The sequence below is a fragment of the Diceros bicornis genome, chromosome 12 (genome assembly GCF_020826845.1).
Source record: "Diceros bicornis minor isolate mBicDic1 chromosome 12, mDicBic1.mat.cur, whole genome shotgun sequence".
Lineage (NCBI taxonomy): Eukaryota > Metazoa > Chordata > Mammalia > Perissodactyla > Rhinocerotidae > Diceros > Diceros bicornis.
Genome location: NC_080751.1, coordinates 23,635,657 through 23,661,326, shown reverse-complemented (window position 1 = coordinate 23,661,326; position 25,670 = coordinate 23,635,657). Strand labels below are relative to the sequence as shown.

General features: G+C 35.3%; 1 protein-coding gene across 5 annotated transcripts in view; it reads right to left on the bottom strand.

Annotated features, from left to right (window-relative positions):
- The window catches only part of VPS54 (VPS54 subunit of GARP complex), a 111,153-nt gene that overhangs the window by 59,620 nt on the left and 25,863 nt on the right, over positions 1–25,670 (bottom strand). For 3 of the 5 annotated variants that reach the window (XR_009221670.1, XM_058551100.1, XM_058551101.1), the window contains exons 2-6: positions 22,784–22,939; positions 21,137–21,378; positions 5,444–5,522; positions 2,888–2,922; positions 455–586 (exon numbers count right to left, since the gene is read on the bottom strand). Coding sequence is in view for 4 of the 5 variants with exons in the window: in XM_058551100.1 (XP_058407083.1) it covers positions 455–586; positions 2,888–2,922; positions 5,444–5,522; positions 21,137–21,378; positions 22,784–22,919 (624 nt within the window). In the remaining variant the exon portion in view is untranslated. Of the gene's footprint in view, positions 1–454; positions 587–2,887; positions 2,923–5,443; positions 5,523–21,136; positions 21,379–22,783; positions 22,940–25,670 lie in introns of those variants that run through there. The other 2 variants (XM_058551102.1, XM_058551103.1) reach the window with 2 other exon arrangements.

The following is a 25,670-nucleotide window of genomic DNA, read 5'->3' as shown; positions in this document are numbered from 1 at the left end:
CAGGAATATTCTATTTTTTAACTATGATGTTTTTGCTTTAAAATAATCATCCTTACTAGGTGTAAATGAGGAAAAACGGTATATCAGGAAAAGGTGATTTTCTGTGCTTTAAATCATAAAGAATATAAAATTAGCCAATATAGTGCTTGGGATAAATGTAAAGCAATTAATTGTGTTATCTAATATATCTTTTCAACTGAAATTCCATCAATCGCTGTTTCAGATAAGAAGCACTCAAACAATAAGCTTCTCCTTTTTCACCAACACAACTTGTATTCCACTGAATCAAAATGCTATTACTTTATCAGTTAAGATTTGAGGGCTTACAATTATCAGTAACAATAAAAATGAAATTAAAAGTAGTGCTTACTAAATAACTAAATCTGAACCCATGAAATAGTACCACTTAACTAGAATAAAGTTCTCTACACGGAAAAAGTAAAAAAGAAATTACCTTTTCTTGTAGCAACTTTGAGGAAGCTGCATCACGATTTCCTTTTCCACCAGCAGTATTAAAATGAGACCATGGTAAAACTGAATTAAAAGTTAAGGAATCATCCAAGGCAAAATCTGGTTTCATAAAAATCTATTAAAAAAATGCATTTCCCTCAATTAGATTACATTTTCTTTACATTCATTATCCCTTCTAATATCATAAGACCATTAAATAATAATTAACTTGGATCTCAAGCATAAAGAGCAAAAGCAAGTGATGACAGGTTGTTACTTACACAAAAATCTGTATAAGAAAAATGTATAAATAATGTTTCATCAAGCTAAAAATCCTCATGAAAGATAGAAAAATGTTTTTTTGCCTTTACCAGTGGAGATGATCATTCCATTACTACTTGATCAAACTCACTAATGCAGTCCCATTGGGCACATACCAAAGAGAGATAACATACTTATCCTAAAATTTCCATATTATTTACCACTGATAGTGGTTTTTAAAAAATGCCAAATATCAATTTCTCTATATTTATATTTCTATTTTCTCCTGCTTAAAATTTTTTCAAAATTAGTTTTTTAGATTAGACATACACTAAATTTCAAAACCAAAGCAAATTCAATTTTATTAAGAGCCTCCTCTTTTTCCCTTACATATCACATCCATCTGGGCACTAACTCCTAATCATTATATTTCCTAGATATCGCTTGCATCTCCTCTCTCCTCTATCTCCACAGCATGTCATTAGCGCAGTTTTTCATTATCTCTGGATTACAGTAAATGGCTACTTACTGATGTCCTTCCCCAATCTATACCCTATATTGCTGTCAGATATGCCTTTAAAATGCAAGTATAACTGAATTAACATCTCTGTTTAATTCTCTCAGTGGATTAGCATGACCCCAAAGACCAAACTCTTTAAAGTGGCATCAAAAGCCCTTCATTTTTTTGGACCCACCTACCTCTGTATCTTGCCACTCTCACTATTTACAAGTAACATTCTAGCAATACTCAACCGTCTTTCATACCCTCTTATGCTTAAGCATCTTTATACATCCTTTTGGCCTAGAATGCCCTTTCTTGTCTATCTTCCTAGAGAATATGACCCAATCTAAAGGACAAACATGTTTCTGTATATGACACAGAGATTAATCATCCCATTTCTAAACACAAGTATATCATGTGTACTTATCTCATAATTCACAAAAATTATTTATTTAATATGTATAGCTCCCCCTGGAGACTATATGCTCCTGGTAAGACTGGATTTATAGCTTACTAATCTTTGTATCCCCAAGACCTAGCATAAGGTCTGAAACATGGTTTAATCAATTAATTACTTAATTTCTATGCTATATTTTATTATATTTACTGATTCATTTTACCTATATCTGAAAATGAGTATGAATGTGATAGGGAAAATCTAACTAGGGACACGAGTATATTTTCTAATCCCAGCTTTAATATAATTGAAAGTATTGATTAATTCAATAAGTATTTACTAATTCTCTAACTCTTATGGTAGGCACTGAGGGGGAAACAAAGATAAATTATTACAGAGGTCCTAATCTCAAGCATCTTTAGTCCAAGAGATATGATAAAATATATACATAAATATCTTATAAGGGGAACTGTGACAAATGCCTTAAAAGGGAAGGCAGGGGTCTAGATAAAATGCTACGAGAATTCGGCAAAGGGGGCAATTATCTTCAGTTGGGAGGAAATATATTCATGTAAAGTTGCCATTTAAGCAAAAGATTGTAAAGGATTCAGTATGGGGAGATGAGGGAAAAGTCTTCCAGGCTAAAGGAACAGTGCAACTAAACCACAGAGCCAGCAAAAAAGTTTAGCTGAAGTAAAGAAATGTTTAAAGGTTACTAGGCAAAAGTTAAGAGTGTGACTATGATGGAAACGAATAATTAAGGCCCTTAAATGACAGAGTTTGAATTTTGTAGGAATCAAAGAACTTTAAAAACAACCACCCTCTCCTTTTTGTTTCTGTCTTTCATCTTTCTTTCTCTTCTCACCCTAAAGAGCAATTATCACAGACCTCTTTGAGAATCTGATGAATGCAATGGAATCCTTACCCAGAAAAAAAAAGAAAACCTCATCTATTACACACCTCTACAAAATTTTTCACGGAAAATTTTTCAGATTCAAAAAGAAATTTCATTTCAAAAAAAACATCTCAGTAATTTGAAGGAGTAGTAAGAGCAATAAAATTCTTTTTTAGGATGGAGAGACAAACATATTTGTAGGTTTCGGTGATAAAGAAGAGATTGATGAGGCAAAACAGAGAGAAAAGAAGTGATGCAACAAAGTCTCAGAAGAAGCAAAGTGGTCAAAGTGTCAAAAACCAGCCAAATGAAAGCTTCTGACAAGGCAAAATTAAAGATAAAATATTAAAAAGCAGTATTCTCATTTTTTAAGCTTTGTTACCTTAGGTACTTGCTCCAGATCTGTCCTAGATTTATCTATGAAAAAAAGGAAAAGGAAAATATAATTGTTTAAACTTGTTTTCATTTTACTTCCATAAACTTTATTTTGACAGATTCAATACCATACTAGGTCACAACCAAGTAACTCTTTAAGTTTCTTCCTTCAACAAGTTATCTGTCAAGCACCTCCTATATGTCTAGCAGTAGGCAAAACACTGAATAAGACCTGTTTCAAATAATTTTAATCAATTGTCTAGTAGCGATAAAACAACTAAATACATTTCAAGTCTTTTTTAAATGGATATAGAAAGCTTGATGTTATCCTATTAAGTTTTGGTGAGATTAAGTTTGGCATGCTATGTAGTTGTAAAAAATAAACTAAATTCTAAAATAGGAATACTGTTTGTATTGTTCAAAATATCCACCATTCCATTCAGAATTTCTTATAATCAAAGATTTTTTTAATACCATATAAATTTTCTTCTTAGACATCTTAGTTTGTATCATCTGCACTTACCTGCAAATCAACCTACTTTAGCTTCATCTCGCCAACTGGATCTCAGACAAGATACCCTCCTTTCCAAAACTAACCTCTCTGCACTTGGACTCTAGCCCCTCCTGCCTCTTCTGTGAGCTCACTTCATCAATTACCCTGCCTCTCTCCATATCTTCAATGTCTCCCCTTCTAATAGCTCTTTCCTTTTTGCACATAAACATGTTCAGTTTTCCCCATTAAAAAAAAAAAAAAGATAAAACCCCCAGGGCCCAGACTAGATTGAAGCAAGGGAGGACCTCGGATGCAAAATTTAAGAAAGCGCTCAGTCTCAGTTGTGGAAGTACCTCTCTTGCTTCATCTAATCTTGGCCATGCAAAAACATTCTTTCACTCTGTTCCCTCTAGTCAATACCTATATCTCAGATCTTCAAGTCACATCCATACTGGTAGTCTCCATTTCTTTCTCTTGTACTCACTCCTTGATACACAGTATGGAGGTTTCTCTAATCACCAGTCCAGTCTAAATGCTCTCCCTAAGATCTCCTAAATTGCCAAATCCACGGAGACTTCTCAGTGTGCAAAATGAGCTATCCCTGAATTTTTCTGACATTATAGACTAACCATTCTCACTTCTTTGAAACTCTCACTACTCTTCATTTCTAAGGTGGAACTCTCTCTTGGTTGACTCTCCTATCTCTCTGACTCTCCTATCTCTCCTATCCTCTCTCTTGGTTGACTCTCCTATCTCTCCTATTTATCTCCTTCACAGGTACCTCATTTTCTATTTGCCTCTTAAATGTGACAACTTCCTAGTGTTCTATCATCCTTTCCATCTCACTATTCACCTCCTCCCTGGGTGATCCCATCTGTGCCCTTGGATTCAACTACTATGCTATTGTCTAGCATATTGTCTATGATAACGTCTACCATACCTACATCTCCTGCCCATATCTCTTTCCTGAGCTCTGGGTTGCAGATCAGACATCTCCTTCTCTGCAAAACTGCAATTAAACCAGCCTCCACCTCTTCCAAAGTTCCTCCTCCTATATTGCACCTTTCACCTAGCCAGCTGCCCAAGCAAGAAATCTGGGAGTCATCCTTGAATTATCTTGCTCCATTACCAACAACTGACTGAACACCAAAACCTGTGGCTTGATCATTGAGGTATCTCTCAAAGGCCTAATTTCCTCTCCATCTTCATTATAACTGCTGTTGGAGCCATATGATTTCTCACTTGTATTACTGAAATAGCCTCCAACCATCTCCTTGCCTCCAGTTTTAACATCATCCATAAATTTATTATCCATAACTGTTTTCACAGTGAAATGGATAATCATAAATCTGATCATGTCTGGTCAAAAATATTTTGCAGCTGTATACTGCTTTTAGAAAAGAAAAATTCCTTAGCATGGCATACCAGGTTCTTTGCGATCTGACTCCTACCTATTTCTTCAGCCTCATTTCTTGCTCCCAGTGGAGCCAACATACTGAACTCTTGCGGTACCTTGAACACACTAACTTCTCTCTGACTCTATGGCTTTGCATAAACTATTTCCTTTTCCTGGAATGCATTTTCCCACAACAATCTTTCTCAACAGCTAGTTCAGAACACAAGCAATCATCATCAATACTAGGAAGACTTCTAAGGCTAAGTTAGGAGCTCTATACAATCTTACCACACTGACTTACCACTTGATACACAGTGCAGTAATTGCTGGTTTATTTATTTAGCCTTACTTAGGAGACTATTGGCTTCTTGAGGACAGGGACTATTTCTTATTCATCTATTTTTCAGCAAAAAGCAAAGTACCGAGCACCGATATATTAAATAAGTATTTCTTGAACTGAAGGATAACATTACCATCAGACCCATGATTTTTCTCTTAAAAGCTTATAGAAAAGATTATGATCATAGACTATAAAAATTTCACTAGAAATAAAAATTATAGGTATGACAGACAGTAAGTTCCAAAAATTCAGATTTTATTCACTAATATTTATGCTATGCTACAAATAGCACATATTCATCTAAATATTATCTACAAATAGCACATATTCATACCATGAGTATGTAAGAGAGTCCTGTCAAAGGTATCTTTAGGAGGACAAATATTCTTGCATCTCTCATGAATCTTCTCTCTCTAATAAAAAGACACAATGTGATCAATGCTATGTGGCAATATGAGTATTCAAAGCATCAAAATGTTTCCCAACAGAGCATCAGAATATACCAAATTAGTTCTACAATTTTTAAATAAAATCACTAGCCTCTTGGACTTAAATAGAAACTAGTATGTTTAATAAACCAAATACCAATGAGATGTATAAACACTTATATACCTAAATTCATCCCATTTTACATAATTACAGTACAATCTCCATAAATTTGGAGTGAAGTGGGAAAGCAAATGAAAAATTCTTATTTATATAACAGAAATCAATTAAGAGAATACGTTTTTTAAAACAAGGAAGAGTGACATCAGCATCATGGTGGAGTGAGTTTTTCTCGTAGACTCTCCTCCAATAAGATACAACAAAAATGCCTTTCGCATGCCAACAAAGGACACTCACACAACATAAAAAATATCTGAGAGACCCATGCAGATGTACATTTGAAGGTGAAGGTGTTGGAACCCCTGGAGGAAGTGGGGAGAGGTAAGGAGAAACCCTCCCCCTCCCTATTCAATCAGTGACTCCAGGTCTGCGAGGCTCCTGGGGGGCAGGGGGCCGGGGGGTGAGGGTGGGGGTCAGGTGGCCCTCTGTGGGAAAACCGTCACTCTCCAAGTTCTCTCACAGCCTCTGGGAAATTCCCATATGGAGGAGACGGATCTGTTGTGGGGGTGCCATCAACATCTGAGCACCCCAGGAGAGCAGACAGCGATGAAAGAATGAGAAACCCACAGGATCGGGTAGGCAAAAGAGAGCCGTTCCCCTCCCCGCTGCCGGAACTTCAGCACAGAAGTGGAGCGGCCAGAGTACCCGCGGATCACAGCAGGCTCAGAGTATACAGCTCTTGACCCCCACCCAGTGGCAGCAGGTGGAAACTGTGACCAGATATTTTTAGGATGAGGAAAAACAAGCCAACATCAGCAGGCATGATGCAAAAATATATTAAATCTCCAGACCATAAGGAAAATGACAAGCACCCAGAAATCAACCCTGAAGGCACAGAAATTTATAATCTAAACGACAGCTATCATGAAAAAGCTCAACAAATTACAAGAAAACATAGAGAGACAATTCAATGAATTCAGGAATTTCTTCACAAAAGAGATTGAAACCATAAAGAAAAACCAATCAGTAATGTTGGAGATGAAAAACACAACAGAGGAGATAAAGGAAAATCTGGAATCTTTAAAGAACAGAGCTGACAATATGAAGGAAAGGACTGAAACCATAAAGAAAAACCAACCAGTAATGTTGGAGATGAAAAACACAATGGAGGAGATAAAGGAAAATCTGGAATCTTTAAAGAACAGAGCTGACAACATGGAGGAAAGAATTAGCATTATTGAGGATAGGAATGCAGAAATGCTCCTGATAGAGAAGAGAGAACTAAGATTAAAAAGAAATGAAGAAATTCTCCAAGAAATATCTGACTCAATTAGGAAATGCAACATAAGGATTATAGGGATTCCTGAGGGAGAAGAGGGGGAAAAAGGAATAGAGAGCTTGTTCAAGGAAATAATAGCTGAGAACTTCCCAAATCTGGGGACGGAGCTAGAAATACCAGTGGATGAGACCACTGGTCTCATCCCAGCCAACAGATCACCTAAATATATCAACACGAAAAGACCCTCTCCGAGGCATATAGTAGTAAAGCTAGCAAAAGACAATGACAAAGAAATAATATTAAGGGCAGCGAGACAAAAAAAAATAAATAACATACAAAGGAATTCCCATCAGGCTCTCAGCACAATTCTCAACAGAAACTTTACAGGCTAGGAGAGACTGGAATGATATGTTCAAAATTCTGAAAGACAAAAACTTTCAGCCAAGAATACTCTATCCAGCAAAAATATCCTTCAAATATGATGGAGAAATAATAACTTTCCCAGATAAACAAAAGCTAAGGGAGTTCAATGCCACGAGACCCCCCCACTACAAGAAATGCTCAACAAGGCCCTCGTGCCCGAAAAAAGAACGAGAGGGGATACAAAGCTTCAAGCAAGGAGAAAAACAGGTAGACAAAATCAGAAAACTTGCAGCTCTCTCTCAGAATAGGTTAGCAAACACTTAATTATACAATCAAAGATTAAGAGAAGGAAAACACCAAAAATAAATATAACCTCATCACTTTAAACACACACTCACAACACAAGATGGAATAAATTGTGACAATAATAACTGAGAAGGGGGAGAGGAAAGGGATCGAATCGACTTAGTCTAAGGAAATAAGAGGTCATCAGATAATGGCCTATCTCATCCACGAGATTTTTATAAACCTCAAGGTAACCACTAAACAAATAATCAGAACAGAGTCACATAACGATAAATAAAAAGAAAACTAAAAGAGTCATTATCCAGAGCAAACTGACTGGTAGTCTGAAACACACAGGACAAGAAACAAAGGAAATGCAAAAGAACCAGGAAATGAGTGAAAAAATAGCAACATTAAGCCCTCAGATATCAATAATCACTCTAAATGTAAATGGATTGAATTCTCCAATCAAACGACACAGCGTGGCAGAATGGATTACAAAGCAAGACCCAACAATATGCTGCCTCCAGGAAACACATCTCAGCTCTAAAGACAAACACACACTCAGAGTGAAAGGATGGAAGACAATACTCCAAGCTAATAACAACCAAAAGAAAGCAGGTGTTGCCATACTTATATCAGACAAAGTAGACTTCAAGATAAAATAGGTAATGAGAGACAAAGTGGGGCAATATATAATGATAAAAGGGACACTGCACCAAGAAGATATATCAATTATAAATACATATGCACCCAACACAGGAGCTCCAAAGTACATAAAGCAACTATTAACAAACCTAAAAGGACATATTAACAACAACACAGTAATAGCAGGGGATCTTAACACCTCACTTACATCAATGGACAGATCATTCAGACAAAACGTCAACAGGGAAATAGTGGACTTAAATGAAAAACTAGATGAGATGGACTTAATAGACATATACAGAGCACTCTATCCAAAAACAGCAGACTACATATTCTTCTCAAGCACACATGGAACATTCTCAAGGATAGACCATATGTCAGGAAACAAGGCAAGCCTCTATAAATTGAAGAAGACTGAAATCACAACAAGCATCTTTTCTGACCATAATGCTATGAAACTAGAAATCAACTACAAGAAAATAACTGGGTAAGCGACAAAGATGTGGAGACTAAACAACATGCTACTGAACAACCAATGGATCATTGATGAAATTAAAGGAGAAATCAAAAAATATCTGGAGACAAATGAAATGAAAATACGCCATAGCAAATCATATGGGATGCAGCAAAAGCAGTCCTGAGAGGGAAACTCATAGCAATACAGGCCCACCTTAACAAACAAGAAAAAGCCCAAATAAGCAACCTTAAACTGCACCTAAGAGAACTAGAAAAAGAAGAACAAACAAAGCCTAAAGTCAGCAGCATGAGAGAAATAATAAAAATGAGAGCAGAAATAAATGAAATTGAAACCAAAATAACAGTAGAAAGGATCAATGAAATAAAGAGCTGGTTCTTTGAGAAGATAAACAAAATTGACAAACCCTTAGCCAGATTCACTAAGAAAAAAAAAAAAGAGAGAGAAGGCTCAAATAAATAAAATTAGAAATGAAACAGGATGGCCAGCCCCGTGGCTTAGCGGTTAAGTGCACGCACTCTGCTGCTGGTGGCCCAGGTTCGGATCCCGGGCACGCACTGATGCACCCCTTCTCCGGCCATGCTGAGGCCGCGTCCCACACACAGCAACTAGAAGGATGTGCAGCTATGACATACAACTATCTACTGGGGCTTTGAGGGAAAAACTAAATAAATAAAAATTAAAAAAAAAAAGAAATGAAACAGGAGAAATTACAACGGATACCACAGAAATACAAAGGATTATAAGAGAATACTATGAAATACTATATTCCAACAAACTGGACAATCTAGAAGAAATGGATAAATTCTCAGACTCATACAACCTCCCAAAACTGAACCAAGAAGAAACAGAGAATCTGAATAGACCAATCACAAACAAAAAGATCAAAACAGTAATCAAAAAGCTCACAAAAAATAAAAGTCCAGGACCAGATGGGTTCTCTGGAGAATTTTACCAAACATTCAAAGAAGATTTAATACCTATCGTTCTCAAACTATTCCAAAAAACAGAGGAAGATGGAACACTTCCTAACACATTCTACGAGGCCAACATCACCCTGATACCAAAGCCAGACAAGGACAATACAAAGAAGGAAAACTCCAGGCCAATATCGCTGATGAACACAGATGCAAAAATCCTCAACAAAATATTGGCAAACCGAATACAGCAACACGTTAAAAAGATCACACACCATGACCAAGTGGGATTTCTACCAGGGACGCAGGGATGGTTCAACATCAGCAAGTCAATCAACCTAATATACCACATTAACAAAATGAGGAATAAAAACCACATGATCATCTCAATAGATGTAGAGAAGGTATCTGACAAGATACGACATCCATTTATGATAAAAACTCTCAGCAAAATGGGTACAGAAGGAAAGTATCTCAACATAATAAAGCCCATATATGAGAAACCCACAGCCAACATCATACTCAACAGGGAAAAACTGAAAGCCACTCCTGTGAGAAGAGGAACAAGACAAGGGTGCTGACTCTCACCACTCTTATTCAACACAGTACTGGAGGTTTTGGCCAGAGCAATTAGGCAAGAAAAAGGAATAAAAGGAATCCAAATAGGCAATGAAGAAGTGAAATTCTCACTATTTGCAGATGACATGATTTTATATATAGAAAACCCTAAAGAATCCATTGGAAAACTATTAGAAATAATCAGCAACTACAGCAAAGTTGCAGGATACAAAATCAACTTACAGAAATCAGCTGCCTTTCTATGTGCTAATAATGAACTAACAGAGAACTCAAAAAAGATAATCCCATTTACAATCGCAACAAAAAGAATAAAATATCTAGGAATAAATTTAACCAAGGAGGTGAAAGACCTATACAATGAAAACTATAAGACATTATTGAAAGAAATTGATTTCATGCACATGGATTGGAAGAATAAACATAGTTAAAATGTCCATAGTACCTAAAACAATCTACAGATTCAATGCAATCCCAATCAGAATCCCAAAGACATTCTTCACAGAAATAGAACAAAGAATACTAAAATTCATATGGGGCAACAAAAGACCCCAAACAGCTAAAGCAATCCTGAGAAAAAAGAACAAAGCTGGAGGCATCACAATCCCTGACTTCAAAATATACTACAAAGTGTTAGTAATCAAAACAGCATGGTACGGGTACAAAAACAGACACACAGATCAATGGAACAGAATTGAAAGCCCAGAAATAAAACCACACATCTACAGACAGCTAATTTTCGACAAAGGAGCTAAGAACATACAATGGAGAAAGGAAAGTCTCTTCAATAAGTGGTGCTGGGAAAACTGGACAGCCACATGCAAAAGAATGAAAGTAGACCATCTTCTTTTGCCATACATAAAAATTAACTCAAAATGGATCAAAGACCTGAAGGTGAGACCTGAAACTATAAAACTCCTGGAAGAAAACAGAGGCAGTACACTATTTGAGGTCAGTCATAAGGGATCTTTTTGGATTCCATGTCTACTCAGACAAGGGAAACAAAAGAAAAAATAAACAAGTGGGACTTCATGAGATTAAAGAGTTTCTACAAGGCAAATGAAACCAGGATCAAAATGAATAGACACTCCACCAGCTGGGAGAAAATATTTGTAAATCATATATCCAACAAGGGGTTAATCTCCATAATATATAAAGAACTCACACAACTGAACAACAAAAAAACAAACAACCCGATCAAAAAATGGGCAGAGGATATGAACAGATATTGTCCCAAGGAAGATATAAAGATGGCCATAGGCATATGAAAAGATGTTTAACATCACTAATCATCAAAACCACACTAAGATATCATCTTAGACCCATTAGAATGGCTTGGTTATTATATAATTATATATTATATATTAATTATATATATTATATTATTATATAATTATTATTATATAGTTATTATATAATTATATATTATATATTATATTATATAACCAAGACAAAAAACAACAAATGTTGGAGAAGTTGTGAAGAAATGGGAACGCTCATTCACTGCTGGTGGGAATGCAAACTGGTGCAGCCTCTACAGAAAACAGTATGGAGATTCTTCAAAAAATTAAAAATAGAAATACCCTAGGATCCAGCTATCCTACTATTGACTATCTATCCAATGAACTTGAAATCAACAATCCAAAGAGGCTATGTTCACTGCAGCATTACTCACTATAGCCAAGACGTGGAAGCAACCCAAGTGCCCCTTAACCGATGATTGGACAAAGAAGATGTGGTATATATATATATACAATGCAGTACTACTCAGCCATAAAAAAAGACAAAATTGTCCCATTTGAAACAACATGGATGGACCCGGAGGGTATTATGTTAAGTGAAATAAGCCAGAAAGAGAAAGACAAACACCACATGATTTCACTCATATGTGGAATATAAACTAACACATGGACAGAGAGAACTGTATGGTGGTTACCAGGGGGAAGAGAGGTGGGGGTGGGCACAAGAGGTTAAGGAAGGCATTTATATGGTGACTGACAAACAATAATGGACAAGTAAAATTTCACAATGTTATAAACTGTTAATATATCAATTAAAAAAAAAAAGCAAGGAAGAAAATTTGAAAACTTATATACCTAAGATAGAAAGATAGCTATTAGCTGACACTTTCTGAGTCAAAAAATAAAAGAATTCCCACTCTGATTTCAGATTAGATGACCACTAACAACACTGTTATCCTTTCAGAGATACCATAAATAGGACACATAGGAAAGTGGAGTGTGGTAAGGGGAAAACACTGGGCTAGTGGTGTTCAGAGGTCTGATTTCAGTTCTGTCAGAAACTACAGGACTGTCCTCCAAAGTGGCTGTACCATTTTGCATTCCTACCCACAATAAATGTGAGTTCCTATTAGTCCACATCCTTGCCAACGTTTGGTGTTGTGTTTTGGATTTTTGCCATTCTAACAGATGTGTAGTGGCATCTCGTTGTTTAAATTTGCAATTCCCTAATGACATATGACGCTGAGCATCTTTTAATATGCTTACTTGTCATCCATACGTCTTCTTTGGTGAAATGCCTGTTCAATCTTTTGCCCTTTTCTGTGTTTGTGGCAAAATATACATAATATAAAAATTTACCATTTAAAACCATTCATGATGTTGACCATCTTTTCACGTGCTTATTGGTCACTTGTGTATCTTCTTCAGAGAAATGTCTTTTTAAGTTCTTTGCACATTTTTTAATTGGGTTGTTTGTTTTCTTATTGTTCAGTTTTAAGAGTCCTTTGTATATTTTGGATACCAGACCACTACTACTTATGTGTTTTGCAAATATTTTCTCCCAGTCTCTGGCTTGTCTTCTCTCTCTTAACAGTGTCTTTCACAGAGTGGAAGTTTTTAATTTCAAAAAAGTCTAACACGTCAATATTTTCTTTCATGGTTTTCATTTGATGTCCTATCTAAAAAGTCATCACCAAACTCAAGGTCACAGATTATCTCCTATATTATCTTCTAGAAGTTTTACAGTTTTGCACTTTACATTTAGGTCTATGATCCATTTTGCACTAATTTCTGTGAAAGGTGTAGGTAGTCTGTCTCTAGATTCTTTTTTTTTTTTTGCATGTGGATGTCTAGTTGTTCCAGCAATATTTATTCAAAAGACTCTCCTTTCTCTATTGAATTGCTTTTGCATCTCTGTCAAAAATCAGTTGACTATATTTGTATGGGTTTCTTTCTGAGCTCTCTATTCTGTTCCTTTGATCTATATGTCTATTCTTTCACCAATACCACAATGCCTGTATTACTTTGGCCTTACAATAAGTCTTGAAGTTGGGTAGTCTCAGTCCTCTGACTTTGTTCTTCTCCTTCAATACTGTGTTAGCTGTTCTCTTTTCCCTTTCCATATAAACTTTGGAATCAGTTTCTCGATACCTACAAATTACTGGGGTTTTAATTGGGATTGCATTGATGCTACAGATCAAGTTTGGAAGAACAAACATGTTGACAATATTGAGTCTTCCATCCATGTACCTGGAATCTCTGTCCACTTATTTTATTGATTTCTTTCATCAGAGTTTTGAGTTCTCCTCATGCAAATCTTGTACATATTTTGTTAGATTTATACCTAAGTATTTCATTTTCTTCGGTACTAATGTAAACGGTGTTGTGTTTTTAATTTCAAATTCCAATTGTATGTCACTAGTATATAAGAAGGCAATCAACTTTTGTAATATTAACCTTGTATCCTACAACTTGGCTATAACTGATTATTAGTTCCAGGAGTTTCTTTTTCGATTCTTTGGGATTTTCCACATAGACAATGATGTCATCTGTGAATAAAGATAGTTTTATTTCTTCCTTCCCAATCTGCATACCTATTATTTTCTTTTCTTGTCTCACTGACTTAGTTAGGGCTTCCAGTGTGATGTTGAAAAGAAGTGGTGAGAAGACATCCTTACCTTCTTCCTGATCTTAGTGGGAGAGATCTAGTTTCTCACCATTAGCTGTACGGTTTCTGTAGATGTTCTTTATCAAGTTGAGGAAGTTCCCCTGTATTCCTGGCTTGCTGCAAGTTTTTATCATGAATGGGTATTGAATTTTGTTAAATGTTTTCTCTCTATCTATCGATATGAACATGTGATTTTTCTTCTTTAGCCTGTTAATGTGATGGATTACACTAATTGCCTTTTGAATATTGAACCAGCCTTGCATATCTGGAATAAATCCCACTTAGTCGCGATGTATAGTTCTTTTTATACATTGTTGGGTTTGATTTTCTAATATTTTGTTAAGGATTTTTACATCCACGTTCATGAGAGATAATGGTCTGTAGTTTTGCTTTTTTGTAATGTCTTTGTCTAATTTTAAAATTAGGTTAATGCTGGCCTCATAGAACAAATTAGAAAGAATCCTCTCTGCTTCTACTTTCTGGAATAGATTATATAAGAACTGGTATAATTTCTTCCTTAAATGGTTGGGACAATTCACCAGTGAACCTATCTGGCCCTGGTGCTTTTTGTTTTGAGAAGTTACTACTGATCCAATTTCTTTAATAAGTATATGCCTATTCAGAGTATCTATTTCTCACGTGTAAGTTTTGGTAGATTGTGTCTGTCAAGGAACTGGTCCATTTTATCTAGGTTATCAAATTTGTGGGTACAGAGTTGTTGATAATATTCTTCTAGTCTCCTTTTAATTTCCATAGAATCAGTGATGTACCTTCTTTCATTTCTGATAGTAGTACTTTATGTCTTCTCTCTTTTTTTCATAATTAACCTGGCTGGAGGTTTACCAATTTTATTGATGTTGTCAAAGAACCAGCTTTTGGTTTTGTTGACTTTCTCTATTGATTCCCTGTTTTCAATTTCACAGATTTCTGCTCTAATTTTCATTATTTCTTTTCTTCTGCTTACTTTGGCATTTGCTCTTCTTTTTCCGGTTTCCTAAGGTGGAACCTGAGACTATTAATTTTAGATCTTTCTTCTTTCCTAATACATGCATTCAATGCTATCACTTCAACCCATACATTTTCATAAGTTTCTAACAACATTTCTTAAGGTCACTGATTCTTTCCTCTACCATTTCAAGTCTATTGATGAATCATCAAAGGCATGCTCCATTTCTGTTACAGTGCTTTTGATTTCTAGCATTTCCTTTTGATTCTCAGAGTTTCCATCTCTCTGCTTACAGTACCCATCTGTTCTTATATGTTGTCTACATTTCCCTTTAGAATCCTTAGCATATTAATCATAGTTGTTTTAAATTCCCAGTGTGATAATTCCAACATTGTTACTTATCTGTGTCTTATTCTGGTACTTGCTCTGTCTCTTTAAACTGTGTTTTCTTGTCTTTAGTATATGTTGTAATTTTTTGTTGAAAGCCAGATTAGATGTACTGGACAAAAGGAGCTGAGATAAACAGGCCTTTAGTATGAGGTTTTATGTTTATCTGGCTAGGAGTTAGGCTGTATTTACTGTTTGCTATAGCTGTAGGTGTCAGAGGCTAAAATTTCCTCTGGTGTCCTTGTTTTTGTCTCTCTTGCTGTCTTTAGAGACCTCTTTAAGTCTGAAACATGTAGCTCTTTCAGTTGTATTCCCCTATTATTGAATAGGTGCCCTACTGATGTGGTGATGAGGTGTGGGAGGAGGGGAAGCATTTTATAGTCCTATGATTAGGTCTCCGTTTTTTAGTGAGCCTGTGCCCCCTGGCTGTGACCTTCAAAAGGCTTCTCAGTTGTTGATTTTCAGTTTCTTCAGATTTTTCTTATTGTGAAGCCAGGAGTAAAAACTTCCAAGCTCCTTACATGCTGGACCAGAAGTATTTTTAAGAAACTGCCTAACTTTTCCAAAAGGGTTGTACCAATTTAAATTCCCACCAACAGTATATGAGAGGTCTAGTTACTCCACCAGGGCTGGCAGTAGGGTGAGGCAAACAAGGAGCCTAGGCTGCAATATTTAAGGAGGCACCTACTCTCAGATTCTGGTGCCCCTTCATATTTTACACCTTAGGCACTTCACTTGCCTCATCGTAGTACTGGCCCAGTCCTCCACATCCCCACCAAAACATGAAAGAATATGTGTAGACTTGGTATTATTTTTTTCCTTAAATGTTTGGTAGAATTCAATAGTGAAGCCATGTGGACCTGAGTTTTTTTGTGGAAAGGTATTTAACCACACATCAATTTTTTAAATAAACAAAGTTATTTCAAATATATAAAGTAATTCCTCTTGAGAGAGCTTTGGTAATTTGTGTCATTCCTTGAATGACACAAAATATATATTATACAAATTTATAAATATATAAATATTAAAGTTATTTCAAAAATATAAAGTAATTCTTCTTGAGAGAGCTTTGGTAATTTGTGTCATTCAAGGAATTTGTCAGTTCATCTAAGTTGTTGAATTTATTGGCATAAAGTTGTTCATAATATTTCATTGTTAGCCTTTTAATCTCCGTAGAATCTGTGGTGGTGTCACCACTCTCATTCTTGTTATTGGTGATTTGTGCCTTCTCTCTTTTCTTCCCCAGCAGTATTGCTCGAGGTCTGTCAATTTTATTGATCTTCTCCAAGAACCAGCTTTAGGTTTCACTGATTTTCTCTATTTTCTATTGCACTGATTTTGACTTTGATATTTATCTCTTTCCTCTGCTTATTTTGGTGTAAATTTGCTCCTCTTTTTCTAGCTTTTTAAGGTAGAAGCTGAGGTCATGGATTTCAGATCATTCTTCTTTTCTAATACATTTATTGCTATAAATTTCTCCCTAAGTACTGCTGGAATAGCATCTCATAAATCCTGATATGTTGTATTTTTATTTCCACTCAATTCAAACTACTTTCTAATTTCCCTTTCCTCTTTGACCAACATTTTATTTAGAAGCGTAAGTTTTGGCTTCCAAATATTTGTGGATTTCCACATAACATTTCTGTTATTAATTTCTAATTTAATTCTATTGTGGTCAGAGAATATACTTTGTATAACTTGAAGCCTTCTAAATATATTAACATTTGTTTTACGGTCCAGATTATGATCTATCTTGATAAATGTTCCACGAACACTCAAGAAGAAGACATATTCTTTTGTGTTGCATGAAATGTTCTTTAAATGTGTTCTCTTAAGTTAAGGCAGGTTGGTTGATAGTGTTGTTCAAGTCTACTATATACTTGCTGATTTTCTGTTTTTGCTTGTTCTATCATTTATTGAGAGACAAGTTTTGAAATCTCCAACCATAATTGTGAATTTGTCTATCTCCCCCATAAAGTTCCCAGTTTTTGCTTCATGTATTTTCAAGCTCTGTTATTAGAGGCATAAATGTTTAGAATTTATTATATCCTCCTGATTAACTGACAGCTTTAACATTATAAAATAACCTTCTTTATCCCTAGTAATAGTCTTTGCTCTGAAATCTACTTTGGCTGATATTAATATAGCCATTCTAGGTTTCTTCTGACTGGTGTTAAGCCTGGTATATCTTTCTCTACCCTATTACTTTTAAATGTTTTGCGTCTTCATATTTAAAGTGCATTTCTTATAGGCAGCATATAGTTGGGTCTTGCTTTTTCATCTGATCTCACAATCTCTGCCTTTTAATTGGGGTGCTTACACATTTACAGTTAATGTGATTATTGATAGGGTTAGGTTTAAGTCTATCATGTAGGTGTTTATTTTCTTTTTGTCTCATCCATCTATTCTGTGTTCCCTTTTTACTCTTTTTTTGTCTTTGGATTGAGACTTTTTTTAATTCCATGTTATCTCTTCCATTGGCTTATTAGCTATAATTCTTTGTTTTGTTATTTTAGTGGTTGCTTTATTAAAATATATACATAATATATCATTATTTGATATTGTTCATCCCCCTTGCTAGAAATTTAAGCTTTGTAATGGAGGGACTTGGTGTCTGTTTTGGTCTGCTGTATCCCTAGTGTTAGAACAGCGCCAGGCATATGGAAGGCACTCAATAAAAATTTTATCAATAAATGGATAAATAGAAAAGCCAAATTGTAGTTATGAGATGTGAGACTAGAAATCATCGAAAAGAAGGTGTATTAAAGCTCATCCACTTAACAACATCAGACAGTTAGATGTGATCACTGAAAACAGAACACAAAAACTCTAGACGGGGCCGGCCTAATGGTTAAGTTCAGTGCACTCAACTTCGGCGGTGTAGGTTTTGGTGGCTCAGATCCCCGGGGCAGACCTACGCCACTTGTCGGCAGCCATGCTGTGGCAGCGACCCACATACAAAATAGAGGAAGATCAGTACAGATGTTAGCTCAGAGCAAATCTTCCTCAGCAAAAAGAAAAAACAAAACCCTAGACTGTATATGGCAATATACACATAAAAAGGTAAATAATATTTACAGGTTCTGTACAAAAATATTAAGTAGGACTAAAAATGAACCAGATACTGTATAGTATTAATGTCAATAATATAGCCAAATTCAGCCTATTTTCAAATTATAAAAAGAATAATCAAGTGAAATAAAATCAGCTAAATGCAAATTAGTCTTGCTAATGACAAAAGTATAAAAAGGAATAATTATAAAATTATAAATAAATATCTCCTATACAAACTTCCACTTATAAAATAAATAAATCATGAGGATGTAATATAAAGCATGGTGACTATAGTTAATAATACTGTATTGCATATTTGAAAGTTGCTAGGAGAGTCGATCTTAAAAGTCCTCATCACAAGAAAAAAAATTTTTTTGTAACTATGTATGGTGATGGATGTTAACTAGACTTATTGCGGTGATCATTTCACAGTATATACAAATACTGAATCATTATGTTGTACACCTGAAACTAATATAACGTTATGTCAATTATACCTCAATAAAAAAATTTTTTTAAATATCCCCTGTACAACTTTAATGATGACTTTTTTAAAGATTGAAATGATAAACAGAATTACATTAATAACAATCACTTACTAAAAATAAAGAACAGGCCATCTCAAACTCAGCACTGCACTCACTTCTTGCTCTCAGAACCCAGTTTAGAGCAACATATTATGTCTACAGATATTAAGACTATCTGCTAGAGCTAATGCTCTATTAAATTGTCTGTGGTGAAGGAGAGGCATAGAAACAATCCCACTCTGATCATTTCTTAAACCTCACAAATCATCTAGGCTTTACAGGCTTAACAGAATCATTTTCTCCTTAGTAGGCAGGGTAGATTTCATGTTGATTCTTTTTTTTTTTTTGTGAGGAAGACCAGCCCTGAGCTAACATCTGACGCCAATCCTCCTCTTTTTTCTGAGGAAGATTGGCCCTGAGCTAACATCCGTGCCCATCTTCCTCTACTTTATATGGGATGCCGCCACAGCATGGGTTGACAAGTGGTGTGTCGGTACGCGCCCGGGATCCAAACCGGGGAACCCCGGGCCGTCACAGAGGAGCGCGTGCACTTAACCACTTGTGCCACCAGGCCGGCCCCTCATGTTGCTTCTTAACACCATTAGGAATGTCATTCTGAAAAATCACTACAATAAGAGAAATATATTCACACATATCTAAGTAAAGAATTAAATACAATCTACGACAGTAGAATGTGTATGAATAGGAAAGAATACCATATGCTCATCAAAGATTATTGGTCAAAATCTATAATATATCAAACTAAAAGTCTTTCAATTATTTTTGACCTGACTATAACTAACTTCAAGATTAGATATTACCTGGCAGTACACCCTTTGACATCGGTCTTAGCAGCATCTTTTCAAATACCATGTCTACTCAGGCAAGGGAAACAAGAGAAAAAATAAACAAATGGAACTACATCAGGCTAAAAAGCTTCTGCAAGGCAAAGGAAACCATCAACAAAACAAAAAGACAACCCACCAACTGGGAGAAAATATGTGCAAATCATACATCCGACAAGGGCTTAATTTCCAAAATATATAAAGAATTCATACAACTCAACAACAAAAAAACAAACAACCTGATCAAAAAATGGGCAGAGGATATGAACACACATTTTTTCCAAAGAAGATATACAGATGGCCAATAGGCACATGAAAAGCTGTTCAACATCACTAATCATCAGGGAAATGCAAATCAAACCTACAATGAGATATCACCTTACACCTGTTAGAACGGCTATAATAACCAAGACAAAAAACAACAAATGTTGGAGAGGATATGGAGAAAAGGGAACCCTCACACATTGCTGGTGGGAGTGCAAACTGGTGCAGCCACTATGGAAAACAGTATGGAGATTTCTCAAAAAATTAAAAATAGACATACCATACGACCCAGGTATTCCACTACTGGGTATTTATCCAAAGAACTTGAAATCAACAATTCAAAGAGACTTATGCACCCCTATGTTCATTGCAGCATTATTCACAATAGCCAAGATGTGGAAGCAACCCAAGTGCCCATCAACTGATGAATGGATAAAGAAGATGTGATATATATATATATACAATGGAATACTACTCAGCCATAAAAAAACGACAAAATCGTCCAATTTGCATCAACATGGATGGAACTTGAGGGTATTATATTAAGTGAGATAAGCCAGACAGAGAAAGACAAACACCGTATGACTTCACTCATATGTGGAAGATAAACAAATACATGAACAAAGAGAACAGATTAGTGGTTACCAGAGGGGAAGAGGGCTGGGGGTGGGCATAAGGGGTAAAGCGGCACATATATATGGTGACTGACAAATAATAATGTACAACTGAAATTTCACAATGTTATAAACTATTATGACCTCAATAAAATTAAAAAAAAAAAAAAAGAGAGAGAGCAGACTAGTGGTTACCAGAGGGGAAGGGGGTGGGGGTGTGCAAAAGGGGTAAAGGGGCACATATGTATGGTCATGGATAGAAAATAGACTATTGGTGGTGAGCACGATGTAGTCTATACAGAAACTTATATACAATAATGTACACCTGAAATTACCTTGTTATAAACCATTATGGCCTCAATAAAATAATTTTTAAAAAAATGAGATATTACCTGAGAGATTTCTTGTTGATATACTGTAAAATGTTCCTTGCTAATCTGTGGGAGGTAGAATGAAGGTATGACTTCAGTGTCCACAAAGTCCAATCCCCATGTTTTTGTGAAGAAGTCAGATTCTCTTTTTGCTAATCTAGGATCATTTAATGCTGCTGGGAGATTTACTTTGGAATGATATATAGTCCATCTATGTTGATCTGTAACTAGAGATGGGGCAACACATAAACTATTTGAATCACCTGCAAAAAGTAAATAAGAGAACTCTGTCAAGTAAGTTCTGTGTTTGAAAGTATACCCTAGAAAAATAAAAATGCTTAGATTCTACTTTATACAAAGCAATTACACTCTCTCTTCAATAGCAAATGTTTTAATAAAAATCAATCTGATTAAAAAACCTTCAGCTTTCAACATCAATTGCCAAGGGGAGGAAAAACATGTACAAGATAAAGGATATGCAAAATTTGAAAGTTGCAGTTGCAGGGTGGGGTGGGTGGTAAAGAAAGTCTTTCATTAATTCTTTTCCTTAATGTACAATTTCTCTCTCTTTTTTCAACGTCAAAACTCTTCTACCTTCTATTGTATATTTTCTATCCTTTAATACTCTAGTTTTTTTCACAGGTAGGTCTTTGTTCTATTGTATTATGGCAGACACTCCTGGTTCCAATATCCTTTGTTTGGCTTATAATTAGATAACATAAATGCTGACGTGGCATTAACCATAGAGGAAAGAAAACTATATAGTTGATTCTTGTTATTCACAGTAGTTTTGTTCTATAAAGTCACGGGAACACTTAATTAGCAAATACTAAACCATTGCTCCTAGGGGAAACACAGGGTTAGGTTTCTGTGAGTTTCTGGTCACATTTTCTCAACCAATCAATACATAATCTTGTTTTGTGTGTATTTCTGTTTAAAGACACCTTATTTAATATCTACTGTTCATTCATTAACATTGAACTCACAGCTAACACCACTATAATTCACACCTGAATGAAGCTCCTAGAACATATGTAGTTTTCTTCACAAGGCACATTACAGCCTTCTTGCGCTCAAGAACACTAGAAAGCACTTCAGCACCACATTTGGGAACCACCTTAAATAGCAAAATCACCAACAAAAAGCACAAAAATGCGAAAAACATGGCACTAAATAGACCACAAAAAGGACATGTGTTTACAGCATGACAGCTAAAACAAGAAGGCAGAGTGTTGCCTTTTTCAACCTCAGGTGGGAACGTATGCATTAGGCAATTCAAATTTTTCACTCCTCTGTACATGCCTGAAAATGACCATAAAAATACCACAAGTATTGATTTTGGGGTTACAAACAAATTTTAGGGAGTATGCTAATTTGCAAATACAGAATCCGCAAATAATGAGGACTGACTGTACTATGTTTAACCAAAGAGCTTTCATTCTGCACCTTCCTTTACAAAACTTTTAGTTTATGTAAGTAACTTCTTTTATGGAAATGCACGAAAGAGCTATATTCCAATTTCCCAGTCAATTTACTTCCAAATTACTTATATCTCTTTAGTTTTAACATCATAAAATTTACTCTTTTAAGATAAGTATATGAAATCTGACTACCCAATTAAAGATTATACAAATCCTCAATAAAAATTCTCAAAAAAAAAGGCATTACCTGTGGGTTCCTTGGGACACACATCTGGCAGTGACTGCACAGGTCTGATGTGTTTTGCCGGATCTACCTCTTTTTTAAAGAAAACATCACTGCTGCTTCCTTGAGGCACTGGTGAAGAACTGTGGCTTGAAGCCATTGCATAAGATCACCACTCAACTGAAAATGAGTAACAAATAATAAGACACTAATACAAATCAAAATTCATCTATAAGTATTACGCATGTCACAAACTTTCTTTCAAAAACAGACACATTATTCAAAACACCTCAAAGTATAAGCACACAATTTGACTACTCACTGTTAACTGTGAGAATCACTCATAACATTTAGTTTGCTAAGAAAGTTATTTGTCCTTGTTTAAAAAGAATTCTCCCCAAAGTGATATATTCTTACTTAGTCTTTTATCCAAAGTGCAAATAGATACCAAAGCTGAAACCGATATATATTAAAGATGAAAACATTTCATTCATTCAACAAGTATGCAGTAATTATGCCCTATAGCAAAATGCTTACGTGCATGGGTTTTTGAAATCTGACTGCCTGGGTCCATATCCCAGCTTCACTTACCAGCAGTATAACCTTAAGGAAATTTACTTAACCTCTGTATGCTTTACCTCATCTGTAAAAATGGAGATGAAAAGAGATCCCATCTCATAAACATTTTGTCAGAATTAAAGGAATGGATATATGTAAAGCATTTAAAACAATGCCTGCCTCAAAGTTAGTATTCATAAACATTAGTTATCATTATGATTATTACTATGTGACTGTCACTATATTAAATGATTATAAAATAAAAGAAGTATCATTCTTCAAAGTGCTTGCAATTCTATTAAGTAATCAAAACACTAAACAAAACACAAGTTAACCTATGTCTACATTTTTTAGTAAGGGCTGAAAGAATTCGTGGGGCAAGGCAACATAATATAGGTTACAGTGTCAGGTAAGACTTTACAAATGAAGCAGTACATAACCTGGATACTGAAGAACATGTATTATTTTATTATTGGAGGGTAGATAATCTTATATTGCTGAGCATATCTATCAAATAGCCGGCATTCAATAAATACTTTTTAATGAAGGAATAAATAAATGCACATAAACAAAAGCTGATAGCTAAAGTGAACTTAGAGATCCCCGAGTCTAAGCTTCCTCATACTAGAGATATGTATAGCAAGGCCCAGAAAGACTAGGTGGTTTACAAAGATACATGTGGTTTAACAAGTTTAAAAAAAAAAAAGCCAAGTTAGGAAATTTGGTGAACAGAAAAATAAGAAATAAAAAAACCGAGATATAAGGCTAGGACTGGTGACAAAAAGTTCATCCACTCTAACTCCTCTTTAGTTTGGTGGAAAGCTAAAAATTACATTTCCCACACTTCCTTGTATTATCTGTCCCAGTTCTTCTAATGCAAAGGAAACACATCCAACTACACCATTCACTGAGACCATAAGAAACAAGCTGCTAAGAAAATACACAAAGATAATAACTTCCTCAAGGTTCGTGAACAGAAAGCAAATAACAGCATGAACAAAGGTTAAGGGGCATAGAATAATCATAAGATTGTGTGGAAACTGACCTGACTAGAGTGAAATGTTTGCATTGGAAAGTACTGACAAATAAATCATATTTACACACACACACACACAGTATGGCCAGACTAGAGTTGCTTCACACACACACACACACACACACACACACACGCAGAGTAGGGCGAGACTACAGTTGCCTCTCTAAGCAGTAAGGAGTAAGAGGTTTGGAGGCAAAAGAGTACTATGATGAAAATATCTGGGAAAATTAATCAGCGCCTTGGTTTGAAAGGCATCACTCATCGCTGTATTTATATCCATACATATTAAGTGTATGGTTGTTTCTGTATAAAAGCATTAGCACAGCAAATACCTAAAGAATAGGAAACACTGTATAACACAGAATCTTGTACATTAAGTGTTTGGTAAAAACAATTCTAAATTTAACATTAAGTATGTTTAACTATTTTATTAATTTCATCAAATAAAATGGCTAACATACATATTTTGACACTTGAAGAGGTAAGCTACAAATACATGGAAAATATATATATGTTGAAAGCCCATTGCTTGATGTCAGATAAATTAAATATTGACTCCAACAATAGTACACTACTATTTCAATTTATTTTATTTACCATCATGTTGTTTTTACTGGAAAAAGAAATCCTAAGTGCCATCTTAGGTAGCTGGGGAAGATAGGGACTTTCGGAAAAACATTTTTAGACTCCTGTAAGTTATTTCTGTATCTGGGGGGAAAAAACACCTTATTTTCTCTTTAAAGATTCTGAATTGGGAAACATACGCAGGTTTTGTTTTTTCCTACACCTTTCATAATTCTTCTTATAAAAAGAGGGACAATCTCTAGCCATCAAGGGATTATGTAAAATTAAGGGACTGCCTAAATATATGAGTCCCAATTTCCAAGCATTTGACTCTCCATTCCCTTCACCATCCTGAGTTTATTAAGATCTCCTCACAGTAAGAACCAAACTTTGTATTAATGATCACATAACAGGTATGATGCAGACACTTGGTAAGTGCAATCACTGGTAATAAAACATGATGGATTTATTCATAAGGCACAGATGTATAAACAAATACAGCAAATCCACACAGACTCTAAACCAAACCATTTCAGCAAAGAAATAATCTCTTATTGAAAAGCTAAAGAAGAGAAATGATGAAGCATCTTAGTAAGTTTCAGCGTAAGCAAAAATAGTTTGTCTACCCAGAAAAAAAATTAGCAAAAATAAAAACAAACAAAAAACACAGAATACAGGAAAAAGGAAAGCTCTAAGCACTAAATGCAGGTAACCTCTGATTTCAAATAATCTCACCTGTAACTATCATGTAGA